The following is a 20,817-nucleotide window of genomic DNA, read 5'->3' on the forward strand; positions in this document are numbered from 1 at the left end:
ACCTTACATGCTCAACGCATAAAGAATGAGAAAATCACTCGCTGGCGTATCGAACTCGCCGACTTCTGCTACACCATCAAATATCGCCTGGGGAAGGATAACCTGGTCGCCGACGCCTTATCGAGGCTGGCTACGTGTGCGGGTCTCATAACTTTGGAGGGTCTGCGCGCTTTGCACGACACTATGTGTCATCCTGGGGTGACGTGTTTCGCTCATTTTGTGCATCACGGTAATCTGCCGTACTTGGTTGAGGACATCCGCCAGGTTTGCCGCGACTGCGCTGTATGTGCGGAACTCAAACCGCGTTTTTACAACCCTCCCAAGGGGACGCTGGTCAGGGCTACTAGACCGTGGGAGAGATTGGCGATGGTTTTCAAAGGCCCGCTGCCGGTGTCGAGTAACTCTCGTTATCTGCTCACTATCGTTCATGAGTACTCGCGATTCCCTTTCGCTTACACATGCGCAGATATGACGGCTGCCACAGTCATACGGTGCCTGCAGAATTTGTTTTCTATGTTTGGGTATCCGGCCTACGTGCATACAGATCGGGGTGCGGTGTTCCTGTCCCAGGAAGTGAGGTGCTTCTTGCTCCAAAATAATGTCGCTTCGAGTTACACCACTCCGTACAGACCGCAGGCGAATGGGCAGGTCGAACGCTTCAATGGTATCATATGGAGGGCCGTCATGCTAAGCCTCAAGACCCTTGGCCCGGGCCTAGATAAATGGGCTTGGTCGCTACCTGGGGCGCTGAACTCGATCAGGGCTCTACTATGTGCGGCCACCAACCAGACTCCTCACGAAAGACTGTTCCACCACCCTAGAAGCTCGGGTAGTATCCGATCTTTACCCAGTTGGCTCGCTGAGCCGGGGCCGGCTTATCTCAAACGTGCGGTTCGCACGAGCAAGTACGATCCCTTAGTGGATAAGGTGCAGGTACTCCAGGCTAATCCCGAGCATGCTCGTGTGATGACGGCAGATGGACGTGAGTCCACTGTCTCCGTATGCCATCTCGCCCCTTGTGGGGTCATCGACCCTTATAGGGATATCGACGAACCGATTTACGAGTCTATGGACTCTCCCGAAGCTCCCCCTATGGAGCATCTGCCGTCCCTCCCTTCGCCAGATACACCCCTGCCTGAAGGCACTGAGGTGCCCCCTCCGACACCTGCCTCCAGCAGCTACTCCGATGCAGGGGACTCCGGGCTTGGGGATGTCGTACCTGGTAGTTTCCGGACCCGTGCTGGCAGGATAATTCGCCGCCCTGACCGCTATGGATAGACCGACTGACATGGATTGACATCCCTAATCAATTAATGCTGACGCACGCTTGATTCCTGCCTAGTGGCAGTGTAGTTCTAACGGCGGGGAGAATGTAGTGAAAATGTATCAAAGTTGAACCCAGGTGTGATGCTCGCTTAAACCACTGAGAGGCGTCTATAAGACCTCGGACGTCCGCAACTTCGGGCCACTCCTGCGACATTATTCTATGACATGTAGACTCGGATGGTACGTACCCACTCATATTCTAGGCTTGCTTGCTTTGACTAATATTATCGATCCTTCCTATATGATGCCAAGATCCTGATATATATTGCATGATTGTATTTTACAGGATGATGCCAGAGATCTGATTGTTATTAAACCTACCTATGGGACAAAGTTGTGGACTTGATTGATTTTCACAACAGTATTTGCTTGTAGGTGTGTGTGTTCGTTGGCGTTTCTACTTGTGTATGTATGGCTGTCTGTCTTTGTATGTATGTATGTATGTATGTATATATATATATATTAAATGCTTGTATGTATGTACTATATATGTATGTATATGGATGTATGTACTATACATGTATGTTTGCATGTAATATATATATATATATATATATATATATATATATGTTTGTATTATGTATGTATGTATGTATGTATGTATGTATGTAATATATATATATGTACACTTGTATGCATGTAATATATATGTATTTGCTATATATGTATGTATGTATGCATGTTATATGTAATATATATATATATATATATATATATTTGTATTATGTATGTGTTTGTATGTATGTACACTACCGGTCAAAAGTTTTAGAACACCTCAATTTTTCCAGTTTTTATTGAAATTTACGTAGTTTAATGTCCATTGAATAACCTGAAATGGTACAAAGGTAAGCAGTAAACTACTCGAGGTTAAAAAAAAAGTTTAGGTTCGCAAAAACGGGAAAATAATGTAAATTGCACAGTTATATTGTAAAAAAAGGCCTTCTTCAGGGAACAAGTAATGGGTTAACAACTTACAGCTGTTCTGCATCAATGTAAGTAAATTAAGCCTTGAAAGTTGATGCAAACAATTCCGACAGGTGTCCCAACCTCTGCTAATTACTTGATTACAAACCCCCTGTCTGTATAAAAGCAGTATTGGACAGACTGTTATTACACCCTCTGAAACATTATTTGGACAATATTGCACTGCAGGAAGTAGTATATTGGAAACTGGAGGAAACTCTGACAGGAAGAGGTCTGGCAGACCCAAAGCCATAACAAAAATCAGAAGACAAGTTTCTGAGAGTCAACAGCTTGCGTGATAGGCGGCTCACAGGACAACAGCTTCAAGCACAGCTTAACACTGGTCGAAGTCAGCAAGTCTCAGTTTCAACTGTGAAGAGAAGACTTCGAGCTGCAGGTTTGACAGGTCGAGTGGCAGTAAGAAAGCCATTGCTAAGACGGCAAAATAAGAAAAAGAGGTTTGCCTGGGCCATGAAGCACCGCCAGTGGACTACTGAAGACTGGAAGAAGGTCTTATGGACCGATGAATCAAAATTTGAAATCTTTGGTTCATCACGCAGGGTTTTTGTACGCCGTCGAGTAGGTGAAAGGATGGTTCCTCAGTTTGTGACACCAATTGTCAGACATGGAGGAGGAAGCGTGATGGTCTGGGGCTCTTTTGCTGGATCCAGAGTCAGCGACTTGCACGGAGTGACTGGCACCCTGAACCAAAAGGGCTACCACAGCATTTTGCAGCACCAGGCAATACCCTCTGGTATACGCCTAGTTGGTCAGGGGTTCATCCTACAGCAAGATAATGACCCAACAGTGTTGGGAAGAACTTCCCTACCCAAAATATTTCATTTCCATTGTAGGAAGAATGCCACGAGTGTGTTCGGCGGTTATATCTGCAAAAGGTGGCTACTTTGCTGAGTCAAAAATTTAAATTACATTTTGTTAAACAAAATCATTCCATGATTTATTTTTTATCTCCAATTGTTTATTTGTTCTATGCTTAATTTCAGAGTACAGTGAGACATTAAACTGCATAAATTTCAATAAAAACTGGAAAAATTGAGGCGTTCTAAAACTTTTGACCGGTAGTGTATATATGTTTGTGTGTGTGTTTGCTAGACTTTAGCTTAAAGCCTGGCGTTGGCTTAGCGGCTAGGGTGCCAGCTTAGGATCCAAGGATCCTGGGTTCGAATCCCAGTCGATCGCTGAATTAACGCCAGGGGGGTTGACTCAGCCTGTCATCCTTCCGAGGTCGGCTAATTTGAGTACCAGTTCACTGGTAATTCCCTGTGTGTCGTAAAAAGGCGACAAACAGGGTTGGCGGCAGGAAGGGCATCCGGCCGTAAAACATTGCTTCAAAAAGGGTACCGAAAAACAACAACCACGGTGCCCGAAAAAGGCCAACCCCCACTTGCGGGGAAAAATGGCCTCTAAAGGTGTTTTTTTTTTTTTGTGTGTGTTTGCTGGACTTTGCATGACAGCTAGAAACTTGAAACTTTGTATACATACTAAGGGAACTGCAAGGGTGTGCACCTAGGTATGATTTTTAAAATATATATAATGTACCTGTGTCATACACACACACACCTCATCTTAATGTCAATATGATTATCTTTTGCTTGTGACATTTGAATTACTAAGCAGGGGATTTGGCCACATATCACGTATTTGGACACGTTCGTAACACAATGCTGTCCTTTATTGTTATTTCTTCTTTATTATGGTTCCTGGAGGGAGGCATTAAGTGTTTCATCTTTAACATTAACCACCTTTAACATTACCGGCACTGCCCTCTCTTGGATTAAATCATACCTCTCTGACAGACGTCAGTTCATCTCCATCAATAACTGCAAATCCCCCACTGCTCCCCTCCCCCAAGGTGTCCCCCAAGGTTCAGTTCTTGGCCCCCTCCTCTTCATCCTTTACCTGTCCCCCCTCGGTCACTTAATCCGCCGTCATGGTCTCCAATTCCACTGCTTCGCCGATGACATCCAGCTTTTCATCTCCACCAAGTCCATCTCCACCGCCACCCACTCTATCCTGACAAACTGCATCACTGAAATAAAATCCTGGCTTCAAATCAACTTCCTCAAACTTAACTGTGATAAATCTGAAATAATCATCATTGGCCCAAAAACGCTCACCAAGTCCACCCATAACTTTGCCCTCAACATCGACGGTTTCCCAGTATCCACCTCCCCTCACATCCGGAATCTTGGCATCATCTTTGACCAAACCCTCTCCTTCGACAAATACACTAAACAGATCACAAAGACGGCCTTCTTTCACCTGAAAAACATCACCCGTCTCCATCCATCCCTCTCCTCCGTGGCTGCAGAAACCCTCATCCACGCCTTCATCACTTCCCGTCTGGACTACTGCAATAGCCTCCTTTATGGTTCACCCTCAACAATCACCAATAAACTCCAATACATTCAGAACTCCGCTGCCCGTCTACTCACCCATTCCCGGACCCGTGACCACATCACCCCCGTCCTTTACAAGCTTCACTGGCTCCCCATCTCCCAGAGAATCCAGTACAAAATCCTCCTCTTGACCTACAAAGCCCTCCATAACCTGGCCCCATCCTACCTGGCTGACCTCCTCTCCAGACACACTCCCACCCGCAACCTCCGCTCTGCTGGTACCAACCTCCTGACCCCCCCCCATCCGGACCAAATTTAGATCCTGGGGGGACAGGGCCTTCTCCATCGCTGCTCCCACCCTCTGGAACTCGCTACCTCACACCATCAGAGACTCCTCCTCACTCACCACATTCAAAACATCACTCAAGACCCACCTGTTCAACACTGCATTCAACATTTAACCCACAGCATCTAACCCCTGACTATCTCCTCTCCTTCTCCCTCCTTTGTGCTTTGAATATTTCCCTATTGATTCTTCTTTTTTTGCAATTGTCTTTATGTTTTGCTATGCATTATGTTTTGCACTCTGTCAAAGCGTCTTTGGGCTTCCTGAAAAGCGCTATATAAAATAAATGCATTATTATTATTATTATTATCTTGGTGTCCGTGGTGTCCCAGTTTTGGGATAAAGAAATACATTTGTTTTCATTCAAAGGCAAAATTTCAAGTGCCAACAATTAGCTGATATTATGAGTTGGCTATGCCAGGACCAATGGGTGATCTCCGATCACAGCTCTCAAGTTGAAAGCAGTCCTGGATCATTAACGGGATACCTAGTTTTATGACATGATCAAAGATGCAGCCCTCTCCCCCCCTGCTGCCATGCACCAGAATGGCCACTTCAGATGAGAAATTAAACTCCAGCAGATATAAAACGCAGAACACGTGAGCTAAAATGCCATCTGGTCTACACTACTGTGGTGAAAAAAAAAAGAGAATTTGTAACGTATCCATCATCCAATACGGAATCAGTTATCAACACCACCATTACCATCCAATGGGTAAATCAGTTGCTAACACCATTATACAATACCTACACAATATAGCGATGTCAAATCACAATGACAATCAATTAATTGATGGACTAATTGAAATGATCCTACAACATGGTAGGTAGCATTAACAATGAGCAGAAACATGATGACGCAAGGCCCAGGCAGAGGGGCAGATCATTTGTACGCCACAGAGGATAAATGGAATGACCAAAAGATGCAATGAAGAAAAGCAAATTGAATGACAAATTGCACAATTTAATGAATTTTCGAGTTGGACTGAATGAATGAGTCAAAATTGAATTTTTATGCACAATGGGGGAATTTGGACAATGAAGGAATGGAAAAAAGTCTGGATTATATACAGAGAGATGGCCACCTTGATTGTGGAGCACACAAAAGTAATAATTTCATTTGAGCATTTACACGCGCGAAGGAAACTACTGACGCATTTACATGGAACCCAACGTGGTATAAGTATTTTATAACTGTGGGTTCAGGTTCAATCAAATATGACAAAGTATGGTAGAATTCCTTCAACCCAATTCCCCCTTTCTTGTACCTTCTCACAACTTCCCTTGGGGCAACCTACACATGTCCGGGGGGGGGGGGGGGGGGGGGGTAAGGTTGGTAGGTTTGCTCGGCATTTGAGAAAATACCACAGGATGGATTTAGATGAAAGGAAGATGGGCAAACACTTAAAGAATGGGGAAATGCGGTTTGGGCAGTTGGTGGGAGGCGAAAGGAGGTTTGGAAGATATTAGAGTAAGTCTGCTCTATTATAAATATTTGGCATGCACTGCAAACTGATCTAAACCAGGAAGACAAGGAAAAAGACAGTTTCAGGCAATGATTAACTGTTGTTAACAACCCCATTCACAACCTCGATATTTGATATCAACTGTTTCACAGCTGTTCAAGGAAGTCTCTTAAAAGGGCTCGGCCTTATTTTGAGCATTTTGGAACAGTCCTTGTGGTGAAATAGGTTTGCGGTGGAGATGGCTATTCTCAAGAAGAGGAACAAATAATGTGGGAAAGATAACTATCCTACAATAATGATAGGGAATAAAAAGTTAATTAACTAGAACGGCACTCGGTCGAGCACATACCTCTGCCAGGCTGAACAGTTTACATTTTGTATCCCACTGATGGGCCTGATCTGGATTCGGACCTGAACCAAAATCTAATCGGCATGTTCTCATCACATACCAAACTCATCCCCCAGGTTTTGTCAAAACTCGTCCACAACTTTTTGAGGTGTCATGTTATATATCGTTGTTGGCCCCATCACTCAATGGTGAAGAATGAATTGAAAAAATTAATAAAATTCTCGGATCCAGATCGTCACCAAAATCGAATTATTTAGTCTGTGTTACATACCCAACCTCTCCACCAAATTTAATCCCAATCTGTCCCCAACTTATTGAGATATCCTGCTTACAAACAGACAGAGAAGACGAGAAAACTACCTCCATACACACCTTCAGTGGCAGAGGTAATAATTTCAATGTTACATACCAAATGGGCAAATTATTAATATATTCCTGAGCCACATCTTTAAACTCCACATCAACAGACAACTGATGTTCAATCCACAAAATACCAGAACATTAGCTCTTAGGACAAATCTTAAGCTTGTTGAGAATCTATTAACATAAAAATGCCCTCAAAGAGTGGAAAATCCCAAAAGGAGAGAAGAGCCGAAAATGCGCTGAGGATACCACATCTAAAGCAGTGTAGAGTTCAGGAAAGGTACATGCCACTTCCTAAACAGCATCCAGCTGAACCTACCTGCCAAATTCGTCAACAACCTGTTTATTCTTTACAGGCAGGTGTGCAGGTATGGTTGACTGCAGCGGAACCCGTCTCTCCAGGGAAGAGTCCGTCTGCTTTGGTACGCGAGGCTCCTTCCTGTGTTGTCCAGGTTTCAGGCCTGTACCAGATCCGGAAGACATTGGGATTGAGGCTTGAGGCAAAAGGTTTCACAAACTACTTTATACACTGCTTCGTGGTTCGTGTGTACTAGTCAGGGATCCATACCTGTGTTCTTTCATCAGGTGGTTTCAGACAAACTGTGTATATAATACTTGTGTGTGGATATTAAATATCCCATGGCTTAAACATCTAAAAGGTATTAATGAAAATATGCCCCACAACCACAACCACCACCACCCAGCCCCTGATCTGCCAAGTATTCAGCCTGTTCTTTAGTTATCCTAACGACCGAGTGCAGTGCTTCTTCTGAGGGCATGACAGACATCTAAAGGCTGTGCTTCCAGGTCTTACAGGGAGTATTGTATCCTTCAATGGCAAGAGCACACGTTTCTGTTATACAAAGTTCACGACCCATGCAACAATATTCCTTAATCTTGGAAAAGCCTGCAATTCATAACTGCTAAGACTCATTGCATGCTCCAATGTACCACCCAATGTTCTAAAAAACAAGACCAAAAGTCTAGCAGCGGCGTAGTCGGGATTGTAAAATATTATAAACCACAAACACACCTGTTTAGCTTTTTAAACAGTCGCTAATGCTGTTTATAACATTAAACAAATAAATTTGGAGGAATCCCGACATCCATGAGGTAAGTTTTACTTGCAGAACTGAGCGAAGATCTACTGTATTACCCCATATACCCCACAAGGGTTGGAGGTGTGCTCATTTACCAAGCAGCTAGCTAGCGCTTGCCAAGCCAGCCGTTCCTTAACTGTTTTGAATGGCGTGCTTGCTCGAATGCTTAAACCACGAGGCGATCTCTCCACAAGAAACTTGGTAAATGAACACACACCCAATGTTCTTGAGACCCGACCATATATCGACTGTAATCTATGTACCCCAAAGAGGAATGACCTTTCCTGCCGCTCTCAAAGTGAGCGGGTGTTTACGCCGTAATGACATCATATACGTAATGACGAAGCATGACGGCTGGACACAAAACTGCCTCTACTTTAATATATGTAAGATATATATTTAACCTCCAGTATGTTTGCAGTCACTACAAAGGGATTAGTGTTACGATTAGATTTACTATAATAATAACGTTGCATTATTATTACAAAAATTATATTATTTATTAAAAACCGAGGTGAATTCCTTACTTCCGCTTTTACACCGCTTCAATCCATCAACTTTCCATTTACGACATTGGGATTAAAGTGTTATGGTTATAATTACTATAATATTATTAGTATTACGAAAACGATACTACTGAAACGATACCAATGTATTCAGAAACATGGGTTTAATTTGTGAGAAGAGGACGGTGAGTCATAACGCCTAATGCCTATACGTACCATATTGTTGCAAGAGACGTAACGCCGATGCTTTCGATATTTGATGGTCATTTTAACAATCGGTTTGTTTGTGTTTCCCACTGAATGAAAAGCGTAAAGGTAGAGCATGGCGATTGTGATATATGGCAGGTTCGACGAAATGTTCGGCATGAACGGCATATAAATCAAAATGGTGGTGCGTGGAGAGTCACCTGCCTTACCGCCGTAATGACATCAGACGTAATCACATCGCTCTGTCATGTGACCAGATTCTCAGCTCTGATTGGTATATGTTTGAGGGGACATACATACATACATGTATACATACATACATCTGTATGTATGTATGTATACATACATACATACAGACGGACAAACACTGTTCTAGACGGCTCTGCCCGATGGGCTATGCCGTAAAAATTTCCTGCAAAAAAAATTCTCAAACGCACTTTAACTTCATCCATTGGGTTAAAAATCCCCTATGCCAGTTCATTTGTCCATTATATAACTGATGTCCATTTAAGCTATGCTCTTATTCACCGATGAGCCCAAGATCACTGTGAAAATAAATAAATAAAACCACACTCTTACCGCTCTCCCATTCCATGCTTTTCCAAACAAGCTCTGTCCCATCAGGTTTCCCTCTGTAGCGCTGGTCTTTTATGCTCGAGAACCATTCGCCAGTCATTTTCTTCTTCACCTTTACATCAGGCATCTTCTTCTGCACACGTCTGAAACAAAAAGTGATGCAATTGTCTTGCCCCAATAAAATACAACAAGAGCGTGAATTGCTTTGCAATACATGTTCCCTATTGATGTGATGTTTGCTAAGCCCAAAGAGGGCATACCTCTGTGAAAAATTGACGAAACGCCCTGAAACTCGTACTTGTTCTGTAACAAGCCACGTACCAAGTTTCAATTAAATATGTTAAACAGTTTGGGAAAAATGTCGCGGAAACCACAGGTAGGATGGACGGACAGGCAGACAGAGAGAAAACCTATAATTCCCTGCCGGTTAAGTCCTTCCCTGGCCAATTTTTTTCTTTTCCGAAGTCTAACATATTGTGCTTTACAGTATTTGGGCAGACATCCCTGATCGGGAGCAAGGTTGGGCTTCCGGGAAGGGGCGGGGCGAGCGAGAGATCGGGTGCGATGGCGGCGAGCTTGCAGCTCGAGCATTGAACGGTGATTAAACATTTTGCCTTTACTGGACTGGCTTCACGTGATACACTTCAGAAGTACATTCTCACAAGGAAACCACAAAATTGGACACCAAGTTTAGATTACTCCCTCATTCCACAGTATGCTCTTCAGAGGCGGATGAAGGGTTTATAGACCAATAAAAGGACGTGTTTTGGTGCGGAGGGATCCACAAGTCCTGAAAGCATGAACATGGATGGCAAGCTTCATGAATGTGAAACAATAATGCATGTTAAAATTATTTATAAATCTAATGTACTGTTGTTGAACGAAGATATATTATTGGAGGTTGGTGGAGGAGAGGAAGGAGACCCAAACCAAGGAGACGCGTGGATTCTGACCTGTCCACAGATTTAACGGAGTGTGTAGCTCTTATCGGAATCCTCTCATCTACCCTCCCTGTCAAGCTGGTCCAACACTTGGAATATGTCTTTCAACCCTGACAAATCCCACACACTCGTCCTGCCTCTTCGAAAGAACCAGCTGGCAAACCCTCCTATCTACTTCTTGAAACTAAGTACTTGAAAAGGTTACGTCACTCAAACTTTTGGGCCTCGCCATCAGCCATGATCTTTCTTGGACAGACAATATTTCCAAGATGGTCGTCAAAGCCAGATACCGACTGACCATCTGTCGGTGTAAGGTCTTTCCTTGGCCAATCGGAACTTTTGACAACCTACAAGGCCTTGGTCATTTGCAGCAAGATGGAGTACTGCTCACCCCTTTGGGCTGGTGCCCCTGCCCCACACCTTATCATTCTCACTGCAGTGGAAAGAAAAGCTCTTAAAAACATTGGGATCTCCAACAACAAATTTGAGTGTGGAGGCCTTTTACTTTCGCATTTCAGACAGGTTAGTGGCCTCTGTATTCCACATCTTCCTTTTTGGTATTGCACCCTCTCCCCTCTCCTGGTTATATCCCCACGTTTCTGCAAAGGGGGGCGGGGGGGGGGGGGCACGGTCTGCCAGTAACTCTCTTGTTAAATTTTCAAAATCCAGGCTTAGTGCTCCCTCCCATTCTTCCCTTCAGTGCTTCAAGACAGCTGTTCACCACTACCTCTGGTAGTTTACCGCTACACCCATCCATACTCATGATCTCTTGTACCCCAAATTACCCAATTCCCAAGCACTCCCTTTTTCCAGGTTATTGCGATTTCTCATTCCCTCTCCCTCACCTCGTTCCGTTTGTTTTATTACCTCCACCAATGAAGGTGGACAAAGGCTGTGTTTTCACCCCTGTCTGTCTGTCTATTTGTTTGTTTGACTGAGACAAGGACGAATTGATTCGATTGTGATTCTTCACTTTTCAGTGATTGGGCCAAAAACGATACGTAGCAGGGTATTTCAAAACGTTGTGGATGAGTTGGTTAGGTGACAATAACATGCTGATTTGATTTTGGTTCAGGTCCAAATCCAGATGCGACCAATCAGTGGGATACAAAATGTAAACTATTCAGCCTGGCGGAGGTATGCTCTCTGCCAAGTGCCGATCTAGTTCTTTTGCATTCCCTCGTTCCCCTTCATTTTCTTGCTGTATTTCAGCTTGTGTGTAGTTTTTTCACCCCAACATGTCCTCCCCCTGCCTTCCTCTTGATCTCACTCTAACTTATACTCTACTGTTGGCGTTTCTCTTTCCATTGTGTTCCCTTCCATTCTGCTCTAGCTCCACCATGTGCCTCGATGTAGAATACAACCAAAAATAAGGGGGAAAAAAAAAAGCCACACTCCACACTCCACACTCCACACTCCACACTCCACACTCCACGAATCGACATGTTAAACAAACAAAAAAAAGCCAATTTCAAAGAGTGGTAAAATGCTCCGTCCCGCATTTCATGCGTCATGCCCTTACTGGAGCCTCTTCTTCTCGATCTTCTGCAGGTCAATGTCACGCTGTAACACCTGCTTGATCCTTCTCCTCTCTTCCTCGGTGAGGAAGCACAGGTCCAACACATCCAGTTGTGACATCATGGAAATGGGTGGCCCGTGGCCCCACCTATGCCGAAGGGGAAGGAAAGCACACAGTTTTTAAACACACACACACACACACACACAATTTTCACAGCAGCTTGGAGGAGCAACACAATGTGAGATTGGGTCAGGAAGAATGACCTCAGGAGTGGGGTCGTCTCTTCCACGCTCATATGCGGTGTGTGCAAAGCTACTCAAGGTATTACATTACGAAGCTTCAATTAGTTTAATTACAAATTAATAATTACAAATTCCTCAAAATGCATTTTGTGACCAGAACACGAGGAACCTGGCAGATGTTTTACCCTCAGTCCAATCCATGGAGGATTTGATCAGCTTGGTGAATTTCAAATGAAGAATAAAAACTTAGGCTCTTCTTAGGTAAGCAAGCAAGACTGTGAATTGCATTTGTCAGACTATCGGCTCATCACCTCATCTACCGCAAACGACACTTTAATTGCACAAAAGCTTAAAGTTTTGCGAAAATGTGACGAAGAAGAAGAACCAAATGCAAACGTGCAATCCAAACGTAATTCTTCAGCGGAATGTGCAGTTTTTCTTTGGGTATTTGCTCAAGGTTAAAGGCGTTGCACCACCGCCCGAGGTGAAATGAGGAGCCAAGTCATTTTTGCACAAACCACACCTGATACATCAAGGTTACATCGACAGGTTTTACTTCTTTAAAGACATTCGTCATTCTGTTTTCTTGATACATTTATCAACTCTCCCTGGTATTTGCACAAATATCATGCAATGGCCGCAGTTCAGTCTTCCAGTGTTTGCATTGCAGCTAAAGGTGATTGTGTGATTTTTTTTTCATATTAAAGGCTGTCATTACCTGGCAGGATAGCCTAGAGGTACCCACACTCACCTCCGAGCTGTCTAACCTAGCCTCGAATCTTGACCCAGCTATAAACTGTCAGCCAGGTGTGTCACATGCAGGGCGATGCATCAACGAGTGGTGCACCAGAAGCCACGTATGCCAGCACCGCAGTCGTTCGACGCTCAGCATCTGATCTCACCGAGTCTTTCACGAAGAGGAGGCGAGTCATGGCTGGCAATCTGAACCAATTAAAAGCTCGTGCCACTTTCAGGCCAGCCAGTTCATGGAAGACTTTGGTCAAAAAACATTCACCCATCTGACCCCACATGAAGGTCATTAAAGAACTATTGAATCATAAATGCCATAATCCGTGTTGCAAAGGTTTAAAATCCACATTTTATAATTGATACATCCACTTGATGATAAATCACCCCCCCCCCCCCCCTTTGTCCTAATGACCCAAAATCCACTTTTTTTACCCCCGTAAATCCACCTCAAACCCACCTTTTTCAAATTCCGCTCTCTTTCCTGAATATCCTGGAACAAACTCCCTCATACTCTTCAATCCCACTCCTCCCTCCAGATCTTTAAAACGGCTGTCCACCACCATCTCTTAACTTCCCCCATCCAAAACCTTGATCTTTTCTACCCCCATGAATTCACCCCAGATGCACTTTTTTGAAATACCGACATCTTTCCTGGAAGTCCTAGCAGTGTCCACGTGTTTTTTTTTTACCTCTCCCACCTTCCCCCCCCCCCCCTTCACATGCATCCCCACCCCCCCCAAACCCCCACCCTCCCACAGATCTCCCGATGTCCCTGCTCTCCATCTTGTTCTCCCACTCCCTTTATCATATGTTTTATGTTTTATGTGTCAGTCTGTCTTTTTTGTGATCAATGTTAGCTCTTACACAAGCCTCGACCTTGTATACAAAAAAAGATAAATCCTTGTCATGTCCATCTTGTTTATCCCATGTACCCCACCACAGGCCTTTCTCTTCCACAGATCTCCCAATGTCTGTTCTCCACTGTTGTTGTGCTTCCCTCTCTCTCCCCCTCTTGTCTCTCGCTCCCTTTATGTTTCATGTGTGTTTATGTTTATATTTTTGTATTTTATGTGTTAGCTCTTCCACGAGCCTCGACTTTGTATACAAAAAAATAATAATAATAAAATAAACTTTTTTTGGGATCCCAGCAATTGGGCAGCATGCTCAACGCCCAGCCTGTGCTTCACCAGGGCTACAGTTTACAGTTGAATGTGGCAAATGTAAAGACCACTATTATTACCAATATCAAAAACAATTTTAAATAATAATTACTTACAGGTAATTAAAAACAAGTACTTTTTTTAGTAATAAGTATTTTTTTTCAATAATAAGTTATTAGTATAATTAAACATAAGGAATTTTTAAATAATAAACAATTATTCTAAGTGATTAAAAATAAGTAATTTTTCTTTTTTAGTAAAAATTACTGTGCAATTATTTTCCAATGAAATTTCCAAGGAGTTTGTTTACACGAGTGAACGCGTCAGTCGAGAACCCTGAAACACTAGTAACGCGTTGGGGCTTGTTTTACCAAGATAAGAACAAGCTATTAACACCTGACCGAAGCGAAATGCGGAAGGGTTGTTTGTAAGCAAGTTACACCAGGTAAATCACACCACACCAACAAACTCGCAAATCTGGGGAAAACTTGGGGAGGGAGACAGGGGAGGGGGGATGAGTTGGGGGTCTTCTCAAACATACGCGAAAGTTCAAAGTTTTCACCAAACTTTTCTCAATTCGTGAAAAAGTAACTTACCGACCTCAACTTGCCCGTGGAGTTTCAAAAAGTACCGTTGTCTACGTGAACTGCAAGCCCAGTTGGGAAGAAGTCACACATCCAGTACACACCTGACCGAGTGCGAATGAGCTCACCGGGTGCGGTTGGTTTATCAAGCCCAGGAGTTCCACGGAAATTCAGGGTGCGCTGGGAGACACGTGGGCACACATGTCGTCACGTGTCACCGCAAAACACGGCGTGGAGTACCTGACCGAAGGACAGGATGCCTTACCTGTGCAGGTGATCATTTACAACAAGACAAAGAATCGTTATACAGGTGAACCTCATAGCAGGTTTAGGAATTGCAGGAAAACGAAGTTTGAAAATTCAATCGGAAAGGATTTTGCTGAGTTGGTGACAAATCCTTCAAATTGTACTCGTTCGTTCTTTCATTCCTTAAGTCGTTCAATTTACGCACCAATGCAAACGAAACCTTTTGAAGTCGAGAACATTTGATGGAACAAATAATAAATTATGAGGGCGGCGATACTCGTGAAGATAGCATTGACAGGTATTTAAAGACGTACTATGTAGACGTCGTTTCCCTGACGGATTTAATCAAAAAATAAAATGTTGTACTTCACTAACATATTACATGTCTGTCTGTGAATCTCAATGAGGATGAAAAATATAATGAAAGACGAGAAACTATAAGGGAGCTCAGTGGAGAGCATACACCTCCTCCAGGCTGAACACTTTACCTTTTGTATCCCACTGATAGGCCGGATCGGGATTCGGACCTGAACCAAAATGTAATCAGTACGTCTTCGCAACATAATATCTACTTGTACCAAGTTTGGTCAAAATCCCATCACTGGTTCACAAGTTAGCGCAGTAACAGAATTTTGACCTCACATGACATCTGACCTTTGACCTCTGACCATTGACGCCGAAATCTAATCAGTTTATCTTTGCATAATAATATATACCTACACCAGGTTTGTCCAAAATCCCATCACTTGTTCACACGTTAGCTCGGTAACAGGATTTTCACCCAACATGACCACTGACCTTTGACCTCATGACTGACCTTTGACCTTTGATGTACAAGTGATTGAACTGTGACTTTGTCTGCGGAGGCATAAAAATTAAGCAAACCTCTCGTATCCGGATCCGGATTCAAATATTCACCAAAACTGAATCATTTTTTCCTTGTCACACATACAATCTGTCCACCAAGTTTCGTCCGAATCAGTCGACAACTTTTCGAGATATCTTGCTCACAAACAGACAGAGGTGAAAACATAACCCCCGTCCACCTTCAGTGTGCGGAGGTTAAAAAAGGGCATTTTATACACCGAGTTGTTTATGTTGCTGCTGATGGCACCGTGGTGGCTGTAGTTGTTGTTTGTTTAATCCTTCTGTGTACTTTTATATATTTAGGTTATCTCATCTAGATTCTCGAAGAGAAGAACTTGTAAAATGGTCAATGATGTCCGGATGTCTGTGTGTCCGTCCGGTCGTCTGTCCGGGTTTACTTCTTGATATTTTTGCTAGTCCTCCCTTATCATCTCTATCATGTCCTCCCAAGAAGTCCTCCCTATCATGTCCTCCCTTATCATCTCTATCATGTCCTCCCAAGAAGTCCGCCCTATCATGTCCTCCCTTATCATCTCTATCATGTCCTCCCAAGAAGTCCTCCCTATCATGTCCTCCCTTATCATCTCTATCATGTCCTCCCAAGAAGTCCGCCCTATCATGTCCTCCCTTATCATCTCTATCATGTCCTCCCAAGAAGTCCGCCCTATCATGTCATCCCTTATCATCTCTATCATGTCCTCCCAAGAAGTCCTCCCTATCATGTCCTCCCTTATCATCTCTATCATGTCCTCCCAAGAAGTCCGCCCTATCATGTCCTCCCAAGAAGTCCTCCCTATCATGTCCTCCCTTATCATCTCTATCATGTCCTCCCAAGAAGTCCGCCCTATCATGTCCTCCCTTATCATCTCTATCATATCCTCCCAAGAAGTCCTCCCTATCATGTCCTCCCTTATCATCTCTATCATGTCCTCCCAAGAAGTCCTCCCTATCATGTCCTCCCTTATCATCTCTATCATGTCCTCCCAAGAAGTCCTCCCTATCATGTCCTCCCTTATCATCTCTATCATGTCCTCCCAAGAAGTCCTCCCTATCATGTCCTCCCTTATCATCTCTATCATGTCCTCCCAAGAAGTCCTCCCTATCATGTCCTCCCTTATCATCCAGCTGATTGTTCTGAAACTTGCTTTGCCTATTCGATACCAGATCATGGGGGCTCTCACAGGGTGGTTACCCCTTGAAACCTCGGACCCCTCCCTACTCGTCCCTTATTTACCAACCGATTGCTGTGAAACCTGATGCAGCCCAGCTTCTACCTGATGGTCCGCAGGATCACTCAGTCTTAGATTTTTCGATTTCGGATACGGGGGTCTCCCAGGCGATCAAGGTGGCTCCCAGGAGATTCCCCCAAATCAGCAGATGTCTGAACTACAACCTCATGAGGTGACCATCAGCCCACTTGTGGCTATTTATTTTATATAGGTGAGGGCGAGACTACCGGAAGTAAGCTGGAACACGTGCCCTTTTGTGGTTTGTTTTCAACGTATCGAATCACGTGACTGTTGTCGCGAAGGGTGCACTAACCGGAAGTTAAGTAGTTCCGCGGCGCCTGTTGCTTTGAGAAATATTAACAGGGACCCATAGAACATCCGCACAATGAAAAATGGGACTTCAAGTCCCCCTCCCCCTCTCACAAACTCCAAGTTCTCAACCTCCCCCTCCAAACCTGAAAGCTTCAATTCTTTCCCCACAACTCAACCTCTTTCCCACCCCACAGTGAAAGTCCTCAAACCTTGTCCCTCCCATGTCAAAGTCTCAAACTCTCCCTCCCAACTCCATCCCATATTTGCTCTCCCCCTCCAAACCCCAACTCGCTGTCTTCCCCTCTACCCCCTACAAACCCCAACCCACTGTCCTGTCCTCTCTCATTCCACTCATAAAAGTGAAAGGACATTCTTGCATCGATCATTACATATCTAATAATATCGTGTCACCATAATCTTACCACGTTTGGTAAATGTAAATATGTAAATACAATAAAACCTGCTTTCGATCCCTACCACCCAATTTGTTGTTGCCTCCAATTTGCCCCGTGTGTTTATTTACTTCACATTTGTGAATTACATGTCTAATGTCCATTCACATGTGAAATAGTTTGTATATAAATCCTGTATTTGTACACTATTCCCTTTAAAACTGGGACGGAAACAAACATTACGTAAAGAAACTGTCCATAGTTTTTCCGGTGTTTTGCATAAGTACGAACATTTTCTTTCGGTGGTGTATAATGGACCGCTGCCTCGACTGCTCCCAAATAAAACATGCAATACCTCATTTCCTCTGCATGAGTTGTAATTTAAAAAACGTATCTTTCTTTCCTCAAAACATACACATTTATTACATGACAAGATGCATTGTTCAATCTCCGAATGTACACCAGAGGCATGAACCCTCAGGGCCTCGGCCTTATAAGTGGCAATCAAAATGGAGGACATATGATTTTATTTTATTTTTGAGATTCAATTGTGGGTGGAGTCAGGTCAAGTGACTGAACCCAACCAATGGGCTGAAAGAGAGAAACAGATGGAGGAATCTGGCTACTTTAATAAATAGATGATTATACAAGCATGTCCCCACAGAAATTCTGCGTATTTAAAATGCAACTTCAACATTATTACAGTTAAGTTAAGAATAGTTAAGTGATTAAATCAACCCCACTTGTCGCCTACTGCCAACCCCAAATCCTCCTGCCAATTGTGTTAATAGATTATAATCAATTAATTATCTTCTTCGTGATGCATACTGTATATATACATGTGTATATATATATATTGTTGCGGATCTCGGATTACGGCACTCCCCTTACGGAGGGGGGTTTAATCCCCTCATCTATTAAGCTGGCCGTCCGAGTCCTAGAAGATATCGCGCTCCTTCTGGTCGGAAGCAGGGCGATACTTCTGCCCGAGCCACGGACAAGATGGAATGTTGCCGAGCGGTTTAGCAATCCGAAGCTCGAGCTGTTAGCGGCAGTCTAAACCCGATTATAGCGGTTCCTATATCGTGCCACCGATATTCAATTGGGGACAGGACGAAAGCAATCGGATGAGAAGAAATCAGGTAAAGAAAGAACATAGGATTTATTATACAATAATGAAGAGGAAACGAAAGGCAAGAATATACAAAAGAAGGAAATAAAAGGACATAGGGCAAGCTTATCTAAACAGTCTTAACTTATCACGACCCCAGGACAAACAGACAGACTCACACGGAATGGTAGCTGGTAGGGGAGGAAGGTCCAGGCAGTTGGTTCCAGGCGATGGGATCCGTCCAGGCGAATGTAAGGTCCGTGGGCGAAGAACGGCAGGCAGCTTCACGTATCGTTGGCGCGCGACCGGACCTTACATATGCGAGGGGCTGGAATGCTGCGTACGTATAGTGTGCCGAACGCTCTCAAAACCAAACCGGAGTTCGTATCAAACGATCGTTCCAAGCGATCCTCTGTGCAGTTCTTCATCAAAGGGCTTCCCTCACGCAGTTCTCTTAGGTTTGACTCCTTCTCTCTCCCTGGTGCATCTCTCCCATCTCTGATCAGCTCCCGAAGTAGTCCACGGCAGCGCTTTTATTACAAGCCTCGCATATCAAGCCGCGTCCGCTTCGCTCCGCCTACTCGTGAACACGCCTCGGCCCGAATTGGTCGCGAGGGTTCATTGGTGCCTCCCCTCGTGACGCGTTGATGGGGCCACGCCTATGTTCCTGGCCGCTCCTCCCTTCTTTTCCCACTCTGCCACGTGGCTTATGGTGGCGGGCAGGAACAACCAAAAGGCAGCGAACGCTGAGGCGGCTGCGGCTGGTAGAGGCGCGTAATACAATTTGGAGAGGGTAAAGCCGCAAAATGAATAGGATTGGAAAAAGGGGCCTCGGTTATTTGATTAATGCAACGTACAGTCAAACTATTGGGAACAGATCCTTACCTGAAACACATACGAATGAAATAACTAAAGAAGATCCTATGGTGTGCTACGTGTTGCTCGTGGCCTAACTAGGGTGCGACCTTTGACCTTTACACCAAAAATGGGAATACTTACAGGGGATTATTTATAAGGGAATATTACAGATATTTACAAAGTGGAGGCTTCTAAAAACCACAACAATACATATATCTATGCAATACCTAGTTAGGCCACGGAAAGTTAAGAGAAGGATATATATATATATATATATATTGTTATGTTTGTGGGGGTAAGAGATGAATCTCATAGGAAAGGCAGGTTTGTGTAAATCAACATGGATTGTGTGACGTGAAGAACCTCAATATAACTAAGTAGGGAATCTGTATAGGATAAGATTGTGTATGTGTCTCCATATGAGGGGCGGAGCTATTCTACTTAGGTAGGGCTTAAGTATAATCCCGAGTGTGTAATGTCCCTTGTGATTTTTCTCTTATGTTTTATTTCATCAAAATGGCCGCCACTACAACAACTATTACAACAACGGCCATCGCACCGACATTGCTGACAGTACCCGGACATAACGACCATTTGCCAATCAGCAAGTAAACCCCGCACAGCTGAACATTCCTGAATTAGACTCCGCCCCTGATGACCTGTAACGGAGCAACCATGCCCCGAGCTTTATGAGTGGTGAAGGAGCCATGGGATGATGTAATGGGGTGTGGGAGTGACAGCAGTCAGGGGCATGGGAGGATGAGTTCCTCCTCCCTCTCCCTCACTCTCCCTCGTTCGGGCTTTCGCCCCAGTCGGTCGCTTTTTGTTTCGGGTGGCTCTCAGCTGCTGCTTGCTTGTGTGTTGGAACAGGATGCTAGCCATTTTTGGTTCGGCTGTGTCGTGGAGTTGTGCGCTTTGGAGGAAAGAAGAAGAAGAGTTCGCCTCTTGGGTCTCTCTCAGTTGGAGTTCTCTTAGGTTTTTGCTCGAACAAGAAGGGGGTCCTTCAAGAAGGGGAAGAAGGTTGTCCTTCATGAGCTGGTCATG

The 20,817-nt window shown here is 44.1% G+C and overlaps 1 protein-coding gene across 10 annotated transcripts in view; it reads right to left on the minus strand.

The window, feature by feature from the left end:
• LOC137439841 (synaptotagmin-like protein 2) overlaps positions 1-14,940 on the minus strand; it is an 82,274-nt gene extending 67,334 nt beyond the window's left edge. For 2 of the 10 annotated variants that reach the window (XM_068135992.2, XM_068135990.2), the window contains exons 1-4: positions 14,771-14,940; positions 12,026-12,169; positions 9,566-9,705; positions 7,493-7,634 (exon numbers count right to left, since the gene is read on the minus strand). In XM_068135992.2, the coding sequence (XP_067992093.2) occupies positions 7,493-7,634; positions 9,566-9,705; positions 12,026-12,144 (401 nt within the window). In that variant the 5' untranslated portion in view covers positions 12,145-12,169; positions 14,771-14,940. The remainder of the gene's footprint in view (positions 1-7,492; positions 7,635-9,565; positions 9,706-12,025; positions 12,170-14,770) is intronic. The other 8 variants (XM_068135994.2, XM_068135993.2, XM_068135995.2 and 5 more) reach the window with 7 other exon arrangements.
• Between the last annotated feature and the right edge of the window lie 5,877 nt (positions 14,941-20,817).

This window comes from Myxine glutinosa, chromosome 14 (genome assembly GCF_964187855.1).
Source record: "Myxine glutinosa chromosome 14, kmMyxGlut1.1, whole genome shotgun sequence".
Classification (NCBI taxonomy): Eukaryota; Metazoa; Chordata; class Myxini; order Myxiniformes; family Myxinidae; genus Myxine; species Myxine glutinosa.